The 15,418-nt window shown below is 51.9% G+C and overlaps 5 protein-coding genes across 5 annotated transcripts; 3 read left to right on the top strand and 2 right to left on the bottom strand.

Annotated features, from left to right (window-relative positions):
- Positions 1 to 108: 108 nt before the first annotated feature.
- PC9H_002407 (uncharacterized protein) lies at positions 109 to 645 on the bottom strand (the record flags this gene model as incomplete). Its single annotated transcript, XM_036772046.1, has 4 exons — positions 109 to 135; positions 186 to 263; positions 326 to 409; positions 463 to 645. The coding sequence occupies 4 exons, from the start codon at positions 643 to 645 to the stop codon at positions 109 to 111; spliced, it is 372 nt and encodes a 123-aa protein (XP_036625692.1).
- A 173-nt stretch (positions 646 to 818) lies between these two features.
- On the top strand, positions 819 to 2,429 carry PC9H_002406 (uncharacterized protein; the record flags this gene model as incomplete). Its single annotated transcript, XM_036772045.1, has 1 exon — positions 819 to 2,429. The coding sequence occupies one exon, from the start codon at positions 819 to 821 to the stop codon at positions 2,427 to 2,429; it is 1,611 nt and encodes a 536-aa protein (XP_036625691.1).
- Positions 2,430 to 4,038: 1,609 nt separating this feature from the next.
- On the top strand, positions 4,039 to 5,859 carry PC9H_002405 (uncharacterized protein; the record flags this gene model as incomplete). The annotated part of the gene is made up of 1 exon (XM_036772044.1): positions 4,039 to 5,859. The coding sequence occupies one exon, from the start codon at positions 4,039 to 4,041 to the stop codon at positions 5,857 to 5,859; it is 1,821 nt and encodes a 606-aa protein (XP_036625690.1).
- A 465-nt stretch (positions 5,860 to 6,324) lies between these two features.
- Positions 6,325 to 9,778, bottom strand: PC9H_002404 (uncharacterized protein; the record flags this gene model as incomplete). Its single annotated transcript, XM_036772043.1, has 9 exons — positions 6,325 to 6,603; positions 6,660 to 8,806; positions 8,860 to 8,893; positions 8,944 to 9,106; positions 9,162 to 9,194; positions 9,241 to 9,325; positions 9,380 to 9,460; positions 9,519 to 9,566; positions 9,616 to 9,778. 9 exons carry the CDS (start codon positions 9,776 to 9,778, stop codon positions 6,325 to 6,327), a joined length of 3,033 nt encoding a protein of 1,010 aa, XP_036625689.1.
- Positions 9,779 to 10,457: 679 nt separating this feature from the next.
- On the top strand, positions 10,458 to 14,837 carry SMC2 (Structural maintenance of chromosomes protein 2; the record flags this gene model as incomplete). Its single annotated transcript, XM_036772042.1, has 14 exons — positions 10,458 to 10,485; positions 10,535 to 10,674; positions 10,743 to 11,030; positions 11,111 to 11,680; positions 11,734 to 12,198; positions 12,253 to 12,543; positions 12,597 to 13,055; positions 13,127 to 13,291; positions 13,348 to 13,441; positions 13,498 to 13,613; positions 13,671 to 13,912; positions 13,965 to 14,105; positions 14,152 to 14,289; positions 14,345 to 14,837. 14 exons carry the CDS (start codon positions 10,458 to 10,460, stop codon positions 14,835 to 14,837), a joined length of 3,630 nt encoding a protein of 1,209 aa, XP_036625688.1.
- Positions 14,838 to 15,418: the final 581 nt, after the last annotated feature.

Raw genomic sequence — 15,418 nt, 5'->3', positions numbered from 1 at the left:
ACGACTAGATTGTGCGAAACGAGCTCGATTATTTCGTAGTTGCGGAGCTGGGGCCTCATCACGGGCCCTCGCAGCGCACATTCATATTCAAGTTCTCCGCGCGAGCCATCATGCGATCTCATGTTCGGCCAGAAGCTGGTTTGATATGTCAATGACAATCTATCATTTCATCTCTGGGGACGTACCATGTTCGGAATACCGTTAGAGATGGGATATACATGGTTGCAATTTGGACATATCATCTGTCCTTCTTCGACATGCATCTGTCACAACCATGTTCAGAGATCCAACATCAATCCACCCCGTTAAATTTTGAAGAACCAACCTCAAGAAGTACATGGTGCAGCGTTTTCAGTAGTTCATCATCCATCATCTCAGGCTGTTCATATGGCAACGATGTATCGCCAAGCTACCAGCAACTTCATGAGATCAAAGCTACAGGATTCATCCGGTGATGCTCACCTCCTTCGCGGTATCCACCAGGGCCTTCCACTCAATCTTCGGCAGCAATCCCCTGATGAATTCAGGATTGAAATCTGCCTCGCGATGCTCAATCTCAGCATCTTTGAATTGTAGAGGGAAATTGTTGGTCGTGCATCCTTTTGCGTGGCAAGACAGAAGGTTATGGGTGATGAGTCGCACCATGGTCGAGTTGAGATCCTTGGGGCGACAACTCCAAGAAAAGGATTGATCAGTACATTAAGCGCTCATCCGATCACTCCAAGGCGCCTATTATCGCACTAGGTGAATTCCAATGTTTTTCTCATGTTGCGCTGTTATTTCTACCCTGGCTCGTTGGCTCCCGTCGCTCGGATATCATGGCCATCCTGAGTCCCAGTCTCCAGCGCCGCCGCTCGCAGCCTCTCTCATCGCTTGCTGACACCGACGTCAAGCAGCAGCCCCAGGAGACAACGAAAACCAGAGCTGATGGATCTCCTCGGCAGTCCTTCGTTTCCTCTGGCTTGCTGATCCGCAAGGTGTCCAGTATATTCAGCGGGCGAAGCAAACGGTCGAAGGAGAAAAAAGGGAAGCCGGACTCAAAATTGAAGCACGCACCAATTGGTCACATCGCTGTAGGGCGCCCGGGACTTGGGGGCTACGAGTCGACAACGCCGTCCCCTTCGACTGAGTCCTTTGAATCAGATATCAGGCAGCCGAGTGGACTAGGCCGTCTGCGAACCGGCTCGCTGTCGTCAAACGGGGATACAGAGACAGCCCCATACGAACGCGTCCGGGCGCTGAGCACACCAACGTTATTGCGCCCAACAGGTCTCGGTGGTGGAACGGGGACTTTAGGGCGGCGCATTGCAGGTGTTGGTCGGAGTGTCCCCCGTGTCCCCCAATCAATCCTCAACCTCATCGTGTCGTTTCTACCTCGACAGCATGTCCCCCGCGTTTCGCTCGTCTCAGGAGCATTCTGTGAGGCTGCAAGGGCAACAATGTTAGCCCACCTTGACGGACGGTTCATCCGCCCGGTTCGCTTCGTAAAGCTGATGAGCCTGCTGGCTTTGCGCCATGATTTGGCGTTGTTGGTCGAGGCCCTCACCATCCATGTATGGCCACCGTCTTTCTACCTTGACGGAGAGACACAAATCTCAATGCTAGCCCCCTCAACGCCGTCATTCGCACAGTCGCTACTCAACATGCATCGGCTGAAAACGCTCACACTCCCCTCGTTCGAATATACCCTCATGCGGTATTTCTCACCGTTGATGTTGACGAAGGCGACGTTTCTCAATCATACAATGTCTGTGGGAGACCAGCTGCAGCTGCGAACATGGCTCGAATGCCAGGAGGAAATTCGGCACCTTTCCTTTCCTGTACTCATAGAACGGTCCAGCGAGAATCCGTGTTCGCCACTAGCTCAGTCAATGAGCTTACGACCAACACCCGAAAACACTCCTTTACTGACACCAGTCTCTCCGACGCTTTCGTTCCTTTCTTCAATGCCATCCACTCCAACCACGCCTCAATTTTCAGCGCGTCCTCGGACATCGCCCCAGTCTTCCCCACTATCTTCCCCACTTCCATCCCCACGAATCCCTTTCCCTTCAGGAAAAACTCTAAGTCCGATTCTCCCCCATCTGGAGACGCTAAACGCCACACCGAACCTAACTACTTCTCTTCTTATCCAATCGTCTACAAATACCTCCTCGGCTAAACTATCCTTCCCTCCTCTGGAACGCATCAATTTACGCATCCATAAGTCCCTGTACTCTGGCCTCCGACCATCGACTGTCATGCAGGCCATCTCGTTCAGGCGCACCCGTATATTCAACTTACGCTTCAGCGAAGATATTGACGCACGCACGATGGAGAAGGTATTGGCATCTGCGGGTGCGATATTGGGACGCGCCTCCGATGGTTTGGTGACGCTGAGTGTGACTGTCGAAGGATCGACGCCGAACGACGAGGTCTGTTGCGTCTGAATTCCGAATTCCGGACTTTAAATCCTTATAATAGTATTACAGGAGCTCTGCAGGATGATGAGTACCGTCCTTGTCCGTTTCACGCACTTGCAATCGCTGGCGATGCATCGCACTGATACCCCAGCCCCCCAAAAATCGCGCTCGCTCTCTGACTCAGAGCAGAGCTACGTGGTCAGCTGGGCGAGGGCGTGTTCAAAATTACGAGCAGTCACCTTCTCCTCTGGGGCGCACTGGGAGGATGTTCATTTATGATGAATTCTCGCGACGGTTTCGAGCATCAAGCACTGAAGTCTCCGTCCCTGCCCTGTCTGGGTTGTATACATATAGTCTTTTCGATCGTGACATATAGATCTATATACCTTATGCTACAATACGTTCTTTCGATATCGCTGTGCAGCTTTACGGATTATATTTTCAATGGAATTTCTTAATGGCATGTTCAACGAGTTTTTGGGCGCTTGTTCCAATGACCCATGTTCTCAACACCTTTCCCGGGCGCCGCTCCACATCGTTAAGGGTTTCGTGTGGCATGAGATGCAGTGAGGTAGTATTCGCGTTTCTAGTGGTTCTCATCCATCTTATTGCACTTGCTAATGCTATGTTTCATGAAGCATTTGCCGGCTGCTAACGGGCTCGGTCACTCAAGCTTACTCAAGCCGGCAAGCCTGGCTGTGCTGTCTTCGATTCCAAGAAGAGGTACTGCATTCGAACAGTCGAAATGATCCCTCCGGTCCTCGCAAGAACTGTTTGGGTCGGTCAGGATGTTATCAGCAAGAGTCCAGCATGCTAACCGAAGGCCACATTGCGGCACATAAGGATTGGGAATATTTCGACCCCATGTTGGCCCGGCAACCGAACAGACTCGGGATTGAGTATTCAAGCGATATGTTTAGCGTCGTGGCGCAGTCGATTTGTGATACCGAGGTACAAAGCAGTGTATCGCGTATGAGCTCCCTTCTCCGGTCTTCTCCCAAAAGACTAACACGCCATCTTCCCATGACCTCCATTCGAGCGCTTCGTGTTCGTTCCGTGCCGTCGCGGCGATCGAGGTGCCTTGGATGTTGACAGTGAGCAGAAACATGTGCCCTGGCTCAGTTCCTATCTCAGTTTTTCACTTGCATACTCACTGAAGACCTTCATATCATATCAGCATCCATCAATATCTATTCTTTCTACCATAGAAATCTGGGCGATAATACGGTGAAGCGGCGGATGGGGCTAATTTTATGGTTAATTTGGCTTCAACAGGACCCCCGCATTACTGTCGACCCTGCTCGTACTCCGGAAAAGATGCCGAGGGTCCAACATGAGATTGTCATTCGGAAAATTACCTTTTATAGACGATCTTTTCTACAAGTATTGCAGGGATCAAGCCACGAAACGCAGATTGCCGCTGTTCAAAAAATGGGAGACCTTGGGCTATCCAGCCATCATGATGAAGGACGTCCAACATCAAGACCTTCCCATGGTGCCGCTCTGACTGGGTATCCATCGACGTCGCACCGCCGCTCTCATTCCACTGTACCACCTCCCTTTCTCTCTGCACATATCCCTCACCTCCTAAATGATTCACAACTTCAGGCAACGACATCGCTTGCAATCTCTCAACATGAAGGAAGACGCGTTCGCTAGCCAACAGACACTTTCCATCAAATCGACGTCAACGTCTCGCTCAACCGGGATTATGCGTCATGTATCCAATTTACTGTCGGGCAACAAGAAATCGAGCCAGAAACTTGGCAATTCCTCGCCGACAAGTTCCGTATTCAAGATACCGAGGTCACTCACCAGCCGACCTTCAAAGTCGAGCTTGGTTTCGACGTCGTATTCGCCTTCGGTAGATTATGGCAAGTCCTCGAGCAACTCGCCCGCCAACGTCTTACCCTCAGATTTGCCCTCGATTTCGACTCGGAGAGTCGTCCCAGCTGCAACGGTCACACGAATCGCGGTAGTAGGACCCCTCCCGCAGGACATCGTGACCATAATTGTATCCCACACTCCCCGACGCTCCCTCCCCTCTATCGCCCGCACTTCTCGTGCGTTCTGTAGAGCTGCTCGGGTAGCTCTTTACTGCAACATTGACGTTCGTTTCATCCGTTCCGCTCGCTTCGAGCAACTCTGTATACTCCTCGCGTCCCACACCGACCTCGCCAACCTAGTCGAAAAGTTCACGTACCACACATGGCATCCCTCGTTCTTCCAGCGTGCGGGGAAGAGCGTGTCGCGTGCAAGGGACACTCGAATCTCGTTGTCATCCTCAGCCACCGCAACGTTGGCGAGCGCGCTGAAGAACATGCAGAATCTACAGCACCTCACGTTACCCTCTTTCAACGCCTCCCTTATGCAAGATGTACTATCACCCGTCCTCAAGAAACTTACGTTATTCAATCATTCGCTCTCACCTGAAGAGCAGCACGAACTGAAGGTTTGGCTGAGGACACAGCCGGGTTTGCAATCCCTTTCCCTTCCTAACCTCTTTGAGAAGCAGAGCAACGCAGACTCCACGCTGTCACCATCATCTCCCGGCCCTTCTGCTCCCGCTACGCCAGAACTCAGCCCACCTTCTACGCCGCCACTAGTTTCTTTCTCTGGGAACCCTTCGTCGCTGCGTTCCCAACGTCTCCACACGCTTTCTCCGACACTCACATCACCTAGCATTCTCTCAACAATCAGCGAGCAATCGGGTGCATTTCTCCCCCTCCTCCATTCTATCCATGCTCCTCCCAACCTCGTCACGTTCATTCTTAGTGACCAGACAGCATTGCCCACACCTCCGCCTTCGTCGCACTCCTTGTCAGTCGACATCCCCCGCGGACCTTCTTCTCAGTCATCTCACACCATTCCACTAAAACATACAACTCTACGTATCCATTCGACCCTGTATACCGGATTACGACCATCGAGTCTCATGCAAAGCCTTGCTTCGCGAGGGACATCGGTCCTGACCCTCTGCTTCAGCAGCGACATGGACAAGCGCACCGTGGAGAAAGTCCTGGGTGCAGCCGGATCAATGCTCGGCCAGATTCAGACGAAGAGAAAGCGCCTTGCCGCCTTGGAGATACTGGAGGTAGAAGTCGGCAACGCGGGTGTGTGGTGTGATGATGATGTAAGTAAATATTCTATTCTCTATTGCTGCGATCTATACGCGGCACGCGGGGTCGTTGGCATCAACCCATTGGGACGTCTAATTGACAACCATTCATTTACAGGTGCTCAACAGAATCGTATCATCGATTATCTCCCGTTTTCGCTCGTTGCGTACTCTCCGCCTTCGTTACACCCCATCCAGGAGTCGTCCTCCCGTGTCGTTCTCATCATCATCAGCCGCCAACAGCACAGACTCACTACCCTTATCAATCCGTTCAATGAATACTACCACGTCACGTCCTACCATCAACTCCGGGTTTCCTTCAGACTATACCCTCGATGACGACGAATACCCCAGTTCAGCACCTACGGATGCCGAGAATTCCTTCATCTCATCATGGGTGAGATCATGTCCTACACTATCTTCTGTATTTCTGCTCTCGGGTGCTGAATGGAAGGCTGGGCAAAGCTTCTAGCGGCACTGTTTCACTCTAATGTTATTCACATGAATACTCTAATCGTTGTCCAACACCAGACTCTCGTTTTATGCAGAATTATATTTGTTGTTTTTAGATAAGATACGGTGGACATCGTCGGCATATACAGTATACTAGCTAATATGATACTATTATACATTACATTTGGTACTGAGTATATACGATATAAGCTGAAAGGTAACTTGCTAATGGATACAAACAAAGGTATGGTAAGGTGCACCGACGTGTAATACATATACAACAAGGAAGGGGATCCGATCATCAAGAATACATAAGAACTAGGTGTCGTGACGTAACAGGTGCATGAGCGTTCAGTGAAATCTTCCCTGGGAGCGTTCCCAAGAAGGCTTCCGCTTCATATCACGGGCTGGTTGAAGGCCAGTCGCGTTACCAGTCGGGGACTGGGTACTTCCTGGCTCTACTAAGAATGGGCGCGCCGAGTATGAATTGCGAAAATCGCTGTCAGTACTACTGGCACTGTGCGCCGGAGACCGGTGCTTCTCCCACAAAATAGAAGGGTCCAGCCCCGGGGTGGGCCTGGGGAGGCCAGCGCCAACAGGAAAGTCGCGAGGTCGTAAACGAGGGGGAGGCTAACAAGATTCCATTACTCTCTCGAAGTGCACGACAACGCAATATCATCACTGACCTGGGAGGCGTTGAGGGTTATGTGCTGCTGGGTGGTAGGAACTGAGGTGTGTGCCTCGCTTCGCATTGTGTCGGCTGACGAAGGTCTGTAGGGCGCTGGCAGAGCAGCGTTATCGCTGTATTGAGGTATCGTCTGACTCCGGCGTACATGTGGTATAGGCGATGTAGACGGGGAGAAGTAGTCTGTTTCCTGCATGCGCTGCAATAGATCAGACATCGGAGTCATAATGACTGTCGAAGACAATTCAGATTTACCCATTGGCGAGGGTATTTGTATCGGAGGCGGGACTCGACGACGCGGATCTGTCGTAGCTTGCGGTCTTGGAGCACTTGCAGAAGATGCCGAATCTGGGATTCGCGGTGGATGGGTGCTGGGAATGGTAGCAGGCGAGGCGGAGTGTCCATGTACTAAACCGGGTGGCATGCTGCAGGTAGCAGAGGCGATGTTAGCAGAGGCCTGGTCCCTGTTCCTACGAACTCGGTCGAGTCTCCCTGATGCCGTTGGGACAGGGGAATTGGAGCCACGGGGAAGGACCTGCGGCATCCTGGCGTCGATAGAGGGGCTCTGTCTCGCGTTTGATTCAGATACAGAAGCAGAACTAAGTGCGAGAGGACTCGTAGGTCGGAGGGCTGGAGGGGTGGTGGACGAAGGGTGAGTCGTAGATGGAAGGGAAGGTGTAGATGTAGTTCTTAGGGGATGATGCCGGGGGGCGATTGGGGTCTGGGATTGTGCTGGCGAAGATGCCTTCAAGGAAGGCAGATCCTGAAACAGGGAGGGTTGAGACGCAGATGGTTTTGGGCTGTTCGCGGTAGTTGTTGTGTGGTGGATGGGGGGTGGACGGGCAGCTGGGAGTTGAGGGGAAGGGGCAGGGCTTTTAGGCGTGTCAGAGTATTTGGGGATTTTCATGAGGCTCAAGGACGCGGGGCGCCCTGTCCTCGGAATAGCGGGCGGGAGCTCCGGTCCAGTCGACGCTTTGGCTTTCGCCTTAGATCTCGTGGCAGCCGCGGACTTCGTCCCAGAGCGCCGCCCAGCCTGACGCTTCAGTACGGTAGTGATATTTGATGAACCAGCAGCCTGGCCTTTCTCAGATATTATCTGCGCCGATGGGAGCAGCGTACGCGATTCCGTGACTGTAGTCTTTGAGTTTAGGCTCGCCTGAAACGAGTTCGTGGTGCCCTCGTCTCCTGTTCGTGAATGCTTAGGTATAGGAGCATCACCATCGTCACCCGGGAACAAGGGATCTTCCTCCCCATCGCTTTCGATGCGATTCCGTTTGCGCTTGGGCGGACGCTGGTTGGTAGGGGCGATCGAAGGCGGGCCATTTGCCATTTCGACGGTGCTTGCGGCCTTGGATGTAGCGACTTCTTTCGATTGTCCTCCTGCCGCGGCCGTACGTCCACGTTTCTTCGGGCATTCATTGTCGGTGAGACTCTTGGGAACAGAATCCGTCGGTCCGCTGGTGTCTGATTGCGCGCCCAGCTTGCGTTTGACTCGCGATGCAGCGGTCAGGATTGAATTTTCGGCGACATTGGTGGCGGGCGCAGGTGGGAGGGCAGGAGCCGCAACCAAATCACTGGTAGGTTTCCGCACGATCGCCTTTCTAGCTGATATGCTGCTGTCAAGCTCCCCAACTTCTTTCTTCCAGGAGTTGTTATCCCTAAGGTACTTCCAAATGGCTCGTTTCGAACCCACCTCACACCTCACCTTGCCTACGCCGCGTGCCAGTTGGTCTATAGTCATACGGTCCATCCAATAGTAGATGAAACAGGCGATGGAACCAAACTCTCTGCACCCGAACTGTTTCTTTGCCTTGAAAAAGATCTTCTTCCATTCGGATGAAGTAGCAAGGAACATGAAAATATCGACGGCGGTGTTGATCGGTTCGATGAGTTCCGTAGGGATTGGAAGTTCCTCGTTCCTCAACCAGGGTTCCAGGCGTTTTGGCGAAGGTTCGAAGTCTTTCGCTGGTGATTTATTGTGATACATACTGATCATATAGACGACACATGCAGTGTGTTGGAAAGCGAGACCCCGGTCAACGTCCCATTTGGTGGGACATGTTGCGTGGAACCCGGCCGGCTGGAATATCCGCTCCTTGAGGGTGTGAACGAATCGAGCGCGCGGCGTTCCTATGGCTTGTAGGGTTTCTAATCGGACACAATATGTTAATGTATTGTCTCATATGAGCGAAATCACAAACCTGGCCATGTCAATGGCATGCCCATTTGCACACGCTAAGACAGAGTCATTCAGGCCGATTTGGGCGTATAAGGAGTGAACTGACCTGGAATAGTTCCCGCTGTTGGGCGTCCGACAGGTTTTCGTACTCTGAACACCATACCTGCTTCTCATTCCATGTGATCCTGGATTCATCATCAAGTACTTTGCGGGTGCGCTGGGAAGGATCGTTCGGATCGGCTTTGTACCAGATGGATTCCATGGTTTTCCTATATTGCATTTCAATACCAGCCGCGAGACGATAGACGAAAAATTCTGCCATACGGGTCTTTGCAGTCGAGTTCGCCTTTCATGAATCTATACGGACTAAGGCAACGGCTCTTCGTGAGGTGGAGAGACTCACAGGACTATCGAGGTGAGACGCTGCTTTCCGTCGATGCATGTTTTCACTACAACCCATTGATTGCCTCTCCACACCTTGTCGACAGCTAATCGAATAAACTTGTAAACAAGATATCCAGATAAGATAGCCGACGACGTACCGAATAGTATTTGACCACTTCCGTAGTTGTGCATCAGAGAATGGATGAAATAACTTTGCTGTGACCTAGTCCAAACAATGTCTACGGGTATCAAAGACGTCAAGGACAGTGCATGGAATCCAAGTGATATACACTGTACCTCGTTGATAAGGAGGGTCAAGGTCAATCCTCTTGTTCAGTTCGGCCGCTTTGTGATTTTTAGTATTGGCGATCGGGGGACAAAGCGTCGCACTCACCAAGGATGGATTCTGTCGGGAACCTCTTTTGGCGGGGTTCTGGAAGGTCGGATGACACCGTGCGCAATAAGATCTTTGGCCTTGCCCTTTGATCCTCATTCTCTGAGTCCTCGATTGGGGTAAGCTCAGAGTCTGAATCATCGAAGTCCTCGCCGTGCCCCATTGGAAGCGGGGAAGAGGGAATGTGTGTGAGTGAGAAGGTGTCGCTTTGATGATGGTGGTAGGGAACGAGGGCGGGAGTCGGGCAGCTAGCATTTTGATATTGCGAGGGCGGGGTCCCTGTCGGCACTCAGATTTTACTGGATTAAAATAATATGAGATATCCCATATATTTAGAGCCGGAATGTAGACCTACTGACCATCGCAACACCAAAACGTGAGCAGAAATGAGGCAGGTCCTTTGTCTGTCGCTGCAGGGTGGGCGCGAATGCACCATCGCGTCAAAAGGTAAGATCAACGGACGCTTTAGATGCGCTCATCAGTCTCATAATGCCGTCGGCATTCTATCTTATGTAATACGATCCATCTCCGATTCTCCGATATACTGTTTAGCATTTAGAGCCTGGCCGGTGTCCTGTGTAAGTGCTTGCGTCCAGAATGTACTCTAAGTGGGTGATGAAGCGTTTGGAAGTCCGAGTAACAGAGTGCACCAAGTGCACCAAGTGGACGGTGGACATTTCCAATTCACGCTGGTCTTCGAAAAACAAGTTTATTACAAAAAGTTCAGAGGTGCTCGGGGTCTCGATTTTCGTCCATCACGTGCTAACGATTGTGATTGCTTTGTTCAACGCGAACCACGCGACTTGCCATCAGCTCCTCCTTCCAGTCCGACAACGAGCGCGATGAGGATTGAGGAACTTATCCTCGAAGGCCAGTTGTCCCCTCACTCAGCTGTTTCCTCACTGAACGTCGTGATCAGGCTTCAAGTCGTACCCCGTACGTACTCAAATCACCGGATGGGATCCTTCTTTCAATGCGATAACCGGCCTCAATGGTTCTGGCAAGTCGAATATACTCGACGCGATATGCTTCGTACTAGGAATGACCAATATGTCCCAGGTTAGTCTCCTAAATTACCACCCCAAAACGCGTCGATGCACGCGTAATTCACGTTTTGTCGAATATAGATGCGCGCGCAGAACCAGCCGGACCTAATCTACAAACGAGGGCAGGCTGGCATTGCTAAGGCTAGCGTTACAATCGTCTTTGACAACTCGGACCGCGAGAAGAGTCCGGTAGGGTACGAGCAATTTAAGCAGATCACCGTTACCCGTCAAATCGCCCTCCCCAACGTCACGAAATACCTGCTGAATGGCCATAAAGCCCAGCAGCAGGCCATTCACACCCTATTCCAGGCCGTTCAACTCAATATCAACAACCCGAACTTCCTTATCATGCAGGGGAAGATCACAAAGGTACGTGCCACTGTCATCGCGCTCTCCCAGTTTGTCCCCTAAACGTGTATCCCTCGTGCCGTGTATCTTGCATCGTGTAGGTTTTGAACATGCGACCGCAAGAGATTCTCGGTATGGTTGAAGAAGCCGCTGGTACCCGTATGTTCGAAGAGCGCAAGGACAAAGCACAGCGAACCATGGCCAAAAAGGAAAAGCGCGTCCATGAGATCACTTCCCTGCTAGCCGAGGAAATTTCGCCCAAACTCGAGAAACTTCGGCACGAGAAGCGGTCCTTTATCCAGTACCAGAAGGCGTGCGATCAGTTAGAACATTTAGGGCGTGTGCTAAGGGCCTGGGAATGGGTCACTGGGAATGAGAGGATCGAGAGCAAGAGTCGGGAAATCGCAGAGAAAGAAGCGTTGGGGAAAGAAATTGAACGGGACAAGAAGAAGTATGCTAAAGAATGCGCGGAGGCGGACAAGGCGATGCAGAACGTGGCCAAGAAGAGGGACGAAGAGATGAAGAAAGGTGGTAAGCTGAAGAAGCAGGAGGAAGAGGTCGCGGAGCTGGACAAACTCCTCGTCAAGTTAAAGACGAATGTAGACATTCAGAACGGGAATGTGAAGGACGAAGAGGAGCGCATCAGCACCCTCGAGGGTGAACTCAAAGAAGCATGTTATCTATCTGCTAACACATTGGCTACGTCGCTAATTTGAGTTTCCAGCTTGAGAATTCCCTAGTCGAAAAGCAGAAGGAGGTCGAATCTATCACGGCTGCCTTCAAGATTGTCGATGACGAGCATAAATCGCGTCAAACCAAACTCACAAGCGCAGAGGAACTCCTTCAATCACTCCTGACAGGGCTCTCTTCATCCAACCGAAATGGTGGTGGTGGTGGATATATGGGGCAGCTCGCCGACGCGAAGGCGCGTATCGCTCAGGCAGCCGCCGAGGAGGAACAGTGCCGCGTGAAGTTGGTTATGCACGAGAAAGAGCTCAAAGCTTTGGGGGCACGATGGAAGAGTATGGAGAAGGAGGCGAAGGATGGCGAGAAGCAGCTAGAGAAGAAGAGGCGAGAGGTCGAGGAGGTAACGGCGAAATTGGCGGCGTGTGGGTGGGACGCGGATAAAGAAAACGAGGGCGAGGCGAATTTGAGAAGGATTCAAGGGGAGTTGAGAGGATTGAAAGATGTAGGTATCTCCTGTTTCGTTCCTGCACGCCCGAAGCTAATCTTGCTTCCTTAGAACCACGATCGTCTTCTTTCCAACTTATCTCAGCTTGCGTTCAACTACACCCCGCCTTACCCCAATTTCCCCACCTCAGCCGTCCTCGGCCCGGTCGCATCCCTGATATCGCTCCCACCTGAGCAGCACAAGAAAGCCTTCGCGCTAGAGATCTGCGCTGGGGGTAAACTATGGCAAGTCGTAGTGGAAGACGAACGCGTAGGCAAGGAGGTCTTGGAGAAAGGTAACTTGAGAAAGCGCGTGACGATGATCCCGCTGAACAGAGTTCGGCCAATGAGGTTGTCCGCTCAGGTGAGTAGCCCGATTTCTCTCTTGCTGGCGTGCGTTGATTAGCTATGCGAAAGAAACTACAAGCCGCCAATCGCCTTACTCCGGGTAAGGTCGACGCGGCACTGTCCCTCGTCAATTACTCCGAACGTGTCGAGCCGGCCATTGCACACGTCTTCTCTGATAATCTCATCTGTTCCGACACGGCGACTGCCAAGGCCCTGACCTTCAACAACGCCGTCGGCGTACGTTCAGTCACTCTTGACGGAGACATCTACGATCCTTCGGGGACGCTTACTGGGGGTTCAGCCCCCGCTTCAAGCAACAATATACTAATACGAGCTGGGGAATTGGGGGAGTGCAAGAGGAAGATGGAAGCGAAGGAGGAAGAGTTCAGAGTAGCCGGGAATGCGTGGGAGGGAGACGCCGGCCGGAGGAAGAGAGATGTGTGGAAGGCGCTGGCCCGGGAGAGGGAAATGAAGGAGCACGAGATGAAGTTGTTAGTCGAGCAAGTCGAGAGCAGCAACGCGGCGAGGGTGAGTCTACGCAACATTTCCTTTACGATCGAACCTGGCACTGATGCCCGATCGGCGATACACCTGTATAGCTTGGAACCCAGATCGAAGAGCTAAAGCAAACCATCCTCGATCTCCAGAAGGCCCTTCAATCTGCCAACGACATTCAGAAGGAAGCGAAGGAAGAGTGCAAGAAGCTCGAAAGAGACATGGCGGAGTTCAAGGATAACAAGGAAGGGAAGATCGATGAGCTCAAGGTACGATTTGCTATAAGCGGGGAGGCGTACTTGATCGCGACTATTGGAGTCTTCAGGCCGATATAGCCAAGCAGAAGAGCACCTTGCAAAAGCACTCTGTGGCATTAAAGACCCAGCAAAAGGATCTCCAGACGGCAAAATTGGAGCTCGGTAGGCGAACTTGGACTCTAGCCTTTTTGCCCAAGCTGATACCAAGGTGGTCATAGAACAGATAGAGGGCGACATAGAAGCTGCTCAAGCAGGGATAGTGGAGGCACGAGCGGGTGTCGAGAAGATTCAGAAGGAGATAGGTAAACTCGACAAGGAGTACAAGAAGACCGCTGTGAGTGCTACCTACTGCCTCCTTATACAAACCCCCATCGTTCAACCTCATGTTTAGGCCCTCCACGCTGCCGCCGAAGAGAAATTACTTGAAGAGCGTGCTACCCTTTCCCGCTTCGACAACGAATTGAAGGAGCTTGATCAAGTCATCAGGTCGAAGAAGGAGGCCATTTCAGAGGCCGACCTCCAGCTAAAGAAAACCGAGCATGAACTTCAGGCGCTGGCTAAGGAGAAGGCCGCGGCCACCAACAAAGTCGCCGATCTAGAGCAGCAGCACCCATGGATCGAGGAGGATAAAGAGTGAGTCGTGTGAGTGTTCACACCGCTATCTACTGACTCGTCGTGTGTGCAGAACGTTCGGCAAGCCAGGTTCCCCGTATGACTTCAAGTCCATGGATATGAAACAACAACGCGAAGAAGCGCGGAAGCTGGAAGAGGCACAAAAGGGTATGAAGAAGAAAGTGAACCCCAAGGTTCTCAACATGATCGATAGGTGCGTGCGGAGAGGTCCATATTGCCTGCGACTGACGTCTATGCAGTGTCGAGAAGCGGGAGACATCGCTTAAGAAGAATCTAGCGACCGTCATGAAGGACAAAGAGAAGATCGAAGCCACCATCGCGGAACTTGACAGATACAAGCGTGACGCCTTACAGAAGACGTGGGAGAAAGTAGACGGGTGAGTCGCCGTCCCAGTTTAGACGTGTGTTGTGGCTGAAATACGCATGGTACAGTGATTTCGGGGGAATATTCGCCGAGCTTCTTCCAGGCAACTTCGCTAAACTGCAGCCACCGGACGGTCAAGACCTCATGGACGGACTCGAGGTCAAAGTAAGGCTCGGCAGTGTCTGGAAGCAGAGCCTGACGGAGCTGAGTGGCGGGCAGCGGTCGCTCATCGCGCTCTCCCTCATCATGGCCCTGCTCCAATTCAAGCCCGCTCCCATGTATATCCTCGACGAAATCGACGCCGCCCTCGATCTCTCCCACACCCAACACATCGGCCAGCTCTTCCGCACTCGCTTCAAGGGCTCGCAGTTTATAGTCGTGTCGCTGAAGGAAGGGCTGTTCACGAACGCGAATGTGCTGTTTAGAACCAGATTCAACGACGGTATTTCAATCGTCGAGAGGACCGCGCATCGGTCCACGTCGGCGTTGTACAACAACGGGCAGGAAGACGACGAGAACGCTGGCAACGGAAGACGAAGGAGAATAGCGACAGCCTCATGATGTGCTTGTCCCATCTAATTTATTTCAGCGCACCTATGTTGTGATATTAGAGTATTGTACAATTAGTGGTTTCATATCTCCGACTCTGTTATTGTATACCACCAGGCTTTGGAGCAGAGATTGACTTACCAAAGTGCAATCGATGAGCTTGCATAAGTTGCATGGCACCAATGAATCAATTGTTGAGTTGCTCATCCATTAGTTCACCTTTGGTCTAACATAGGCCTTTGCATTGGAGTGGACGAGGTAGTCAAGCTGTTACGATCGAGTTTCTATTGTTATCATGATTGCACGGGCAGAAACGCGCAGACGGCGTTCAAGTTCGGGGCGAAAGTAATCGCCGAGAGCACCAACTATCGTAGTCAGTGCATGTTCAAAACACCTTGCCCTCACACGTGTGCGCACCCGCCCGTTGTTGGCAATGTCTAATGAACTCGAGCTCAGTGACTCGGCCTAGAGTCTAACTTCGAGCTGCCAGCGTTGGGCGGACTAACGGTCGATTGTTGTCACCCTGTCGTCGATGTCTTCCATCCCTAGTCTTATTCCGCTCCAATAATCGAGTCTAATCAAAGAAGGACTCC

This window comes from Pleurotus ostreatus, assembly GCF_014466165.1.
Source record: "Pleurotus ostreatus strain PC9 chromosome Unknown scaffold_11, whole genome shotgun sequence".
Classification (NCBI taxonomy): domain Eukaryota; kingdom Fungi; phylum Basidiomycota; class Agaricomycetes; order Agaricales; family Pleurotaceae; genus Pleurotus; species Pleurotus ostreatus.
This window is presented reverse-complemented; position numbering and strand designations above follow the sequence as displayed.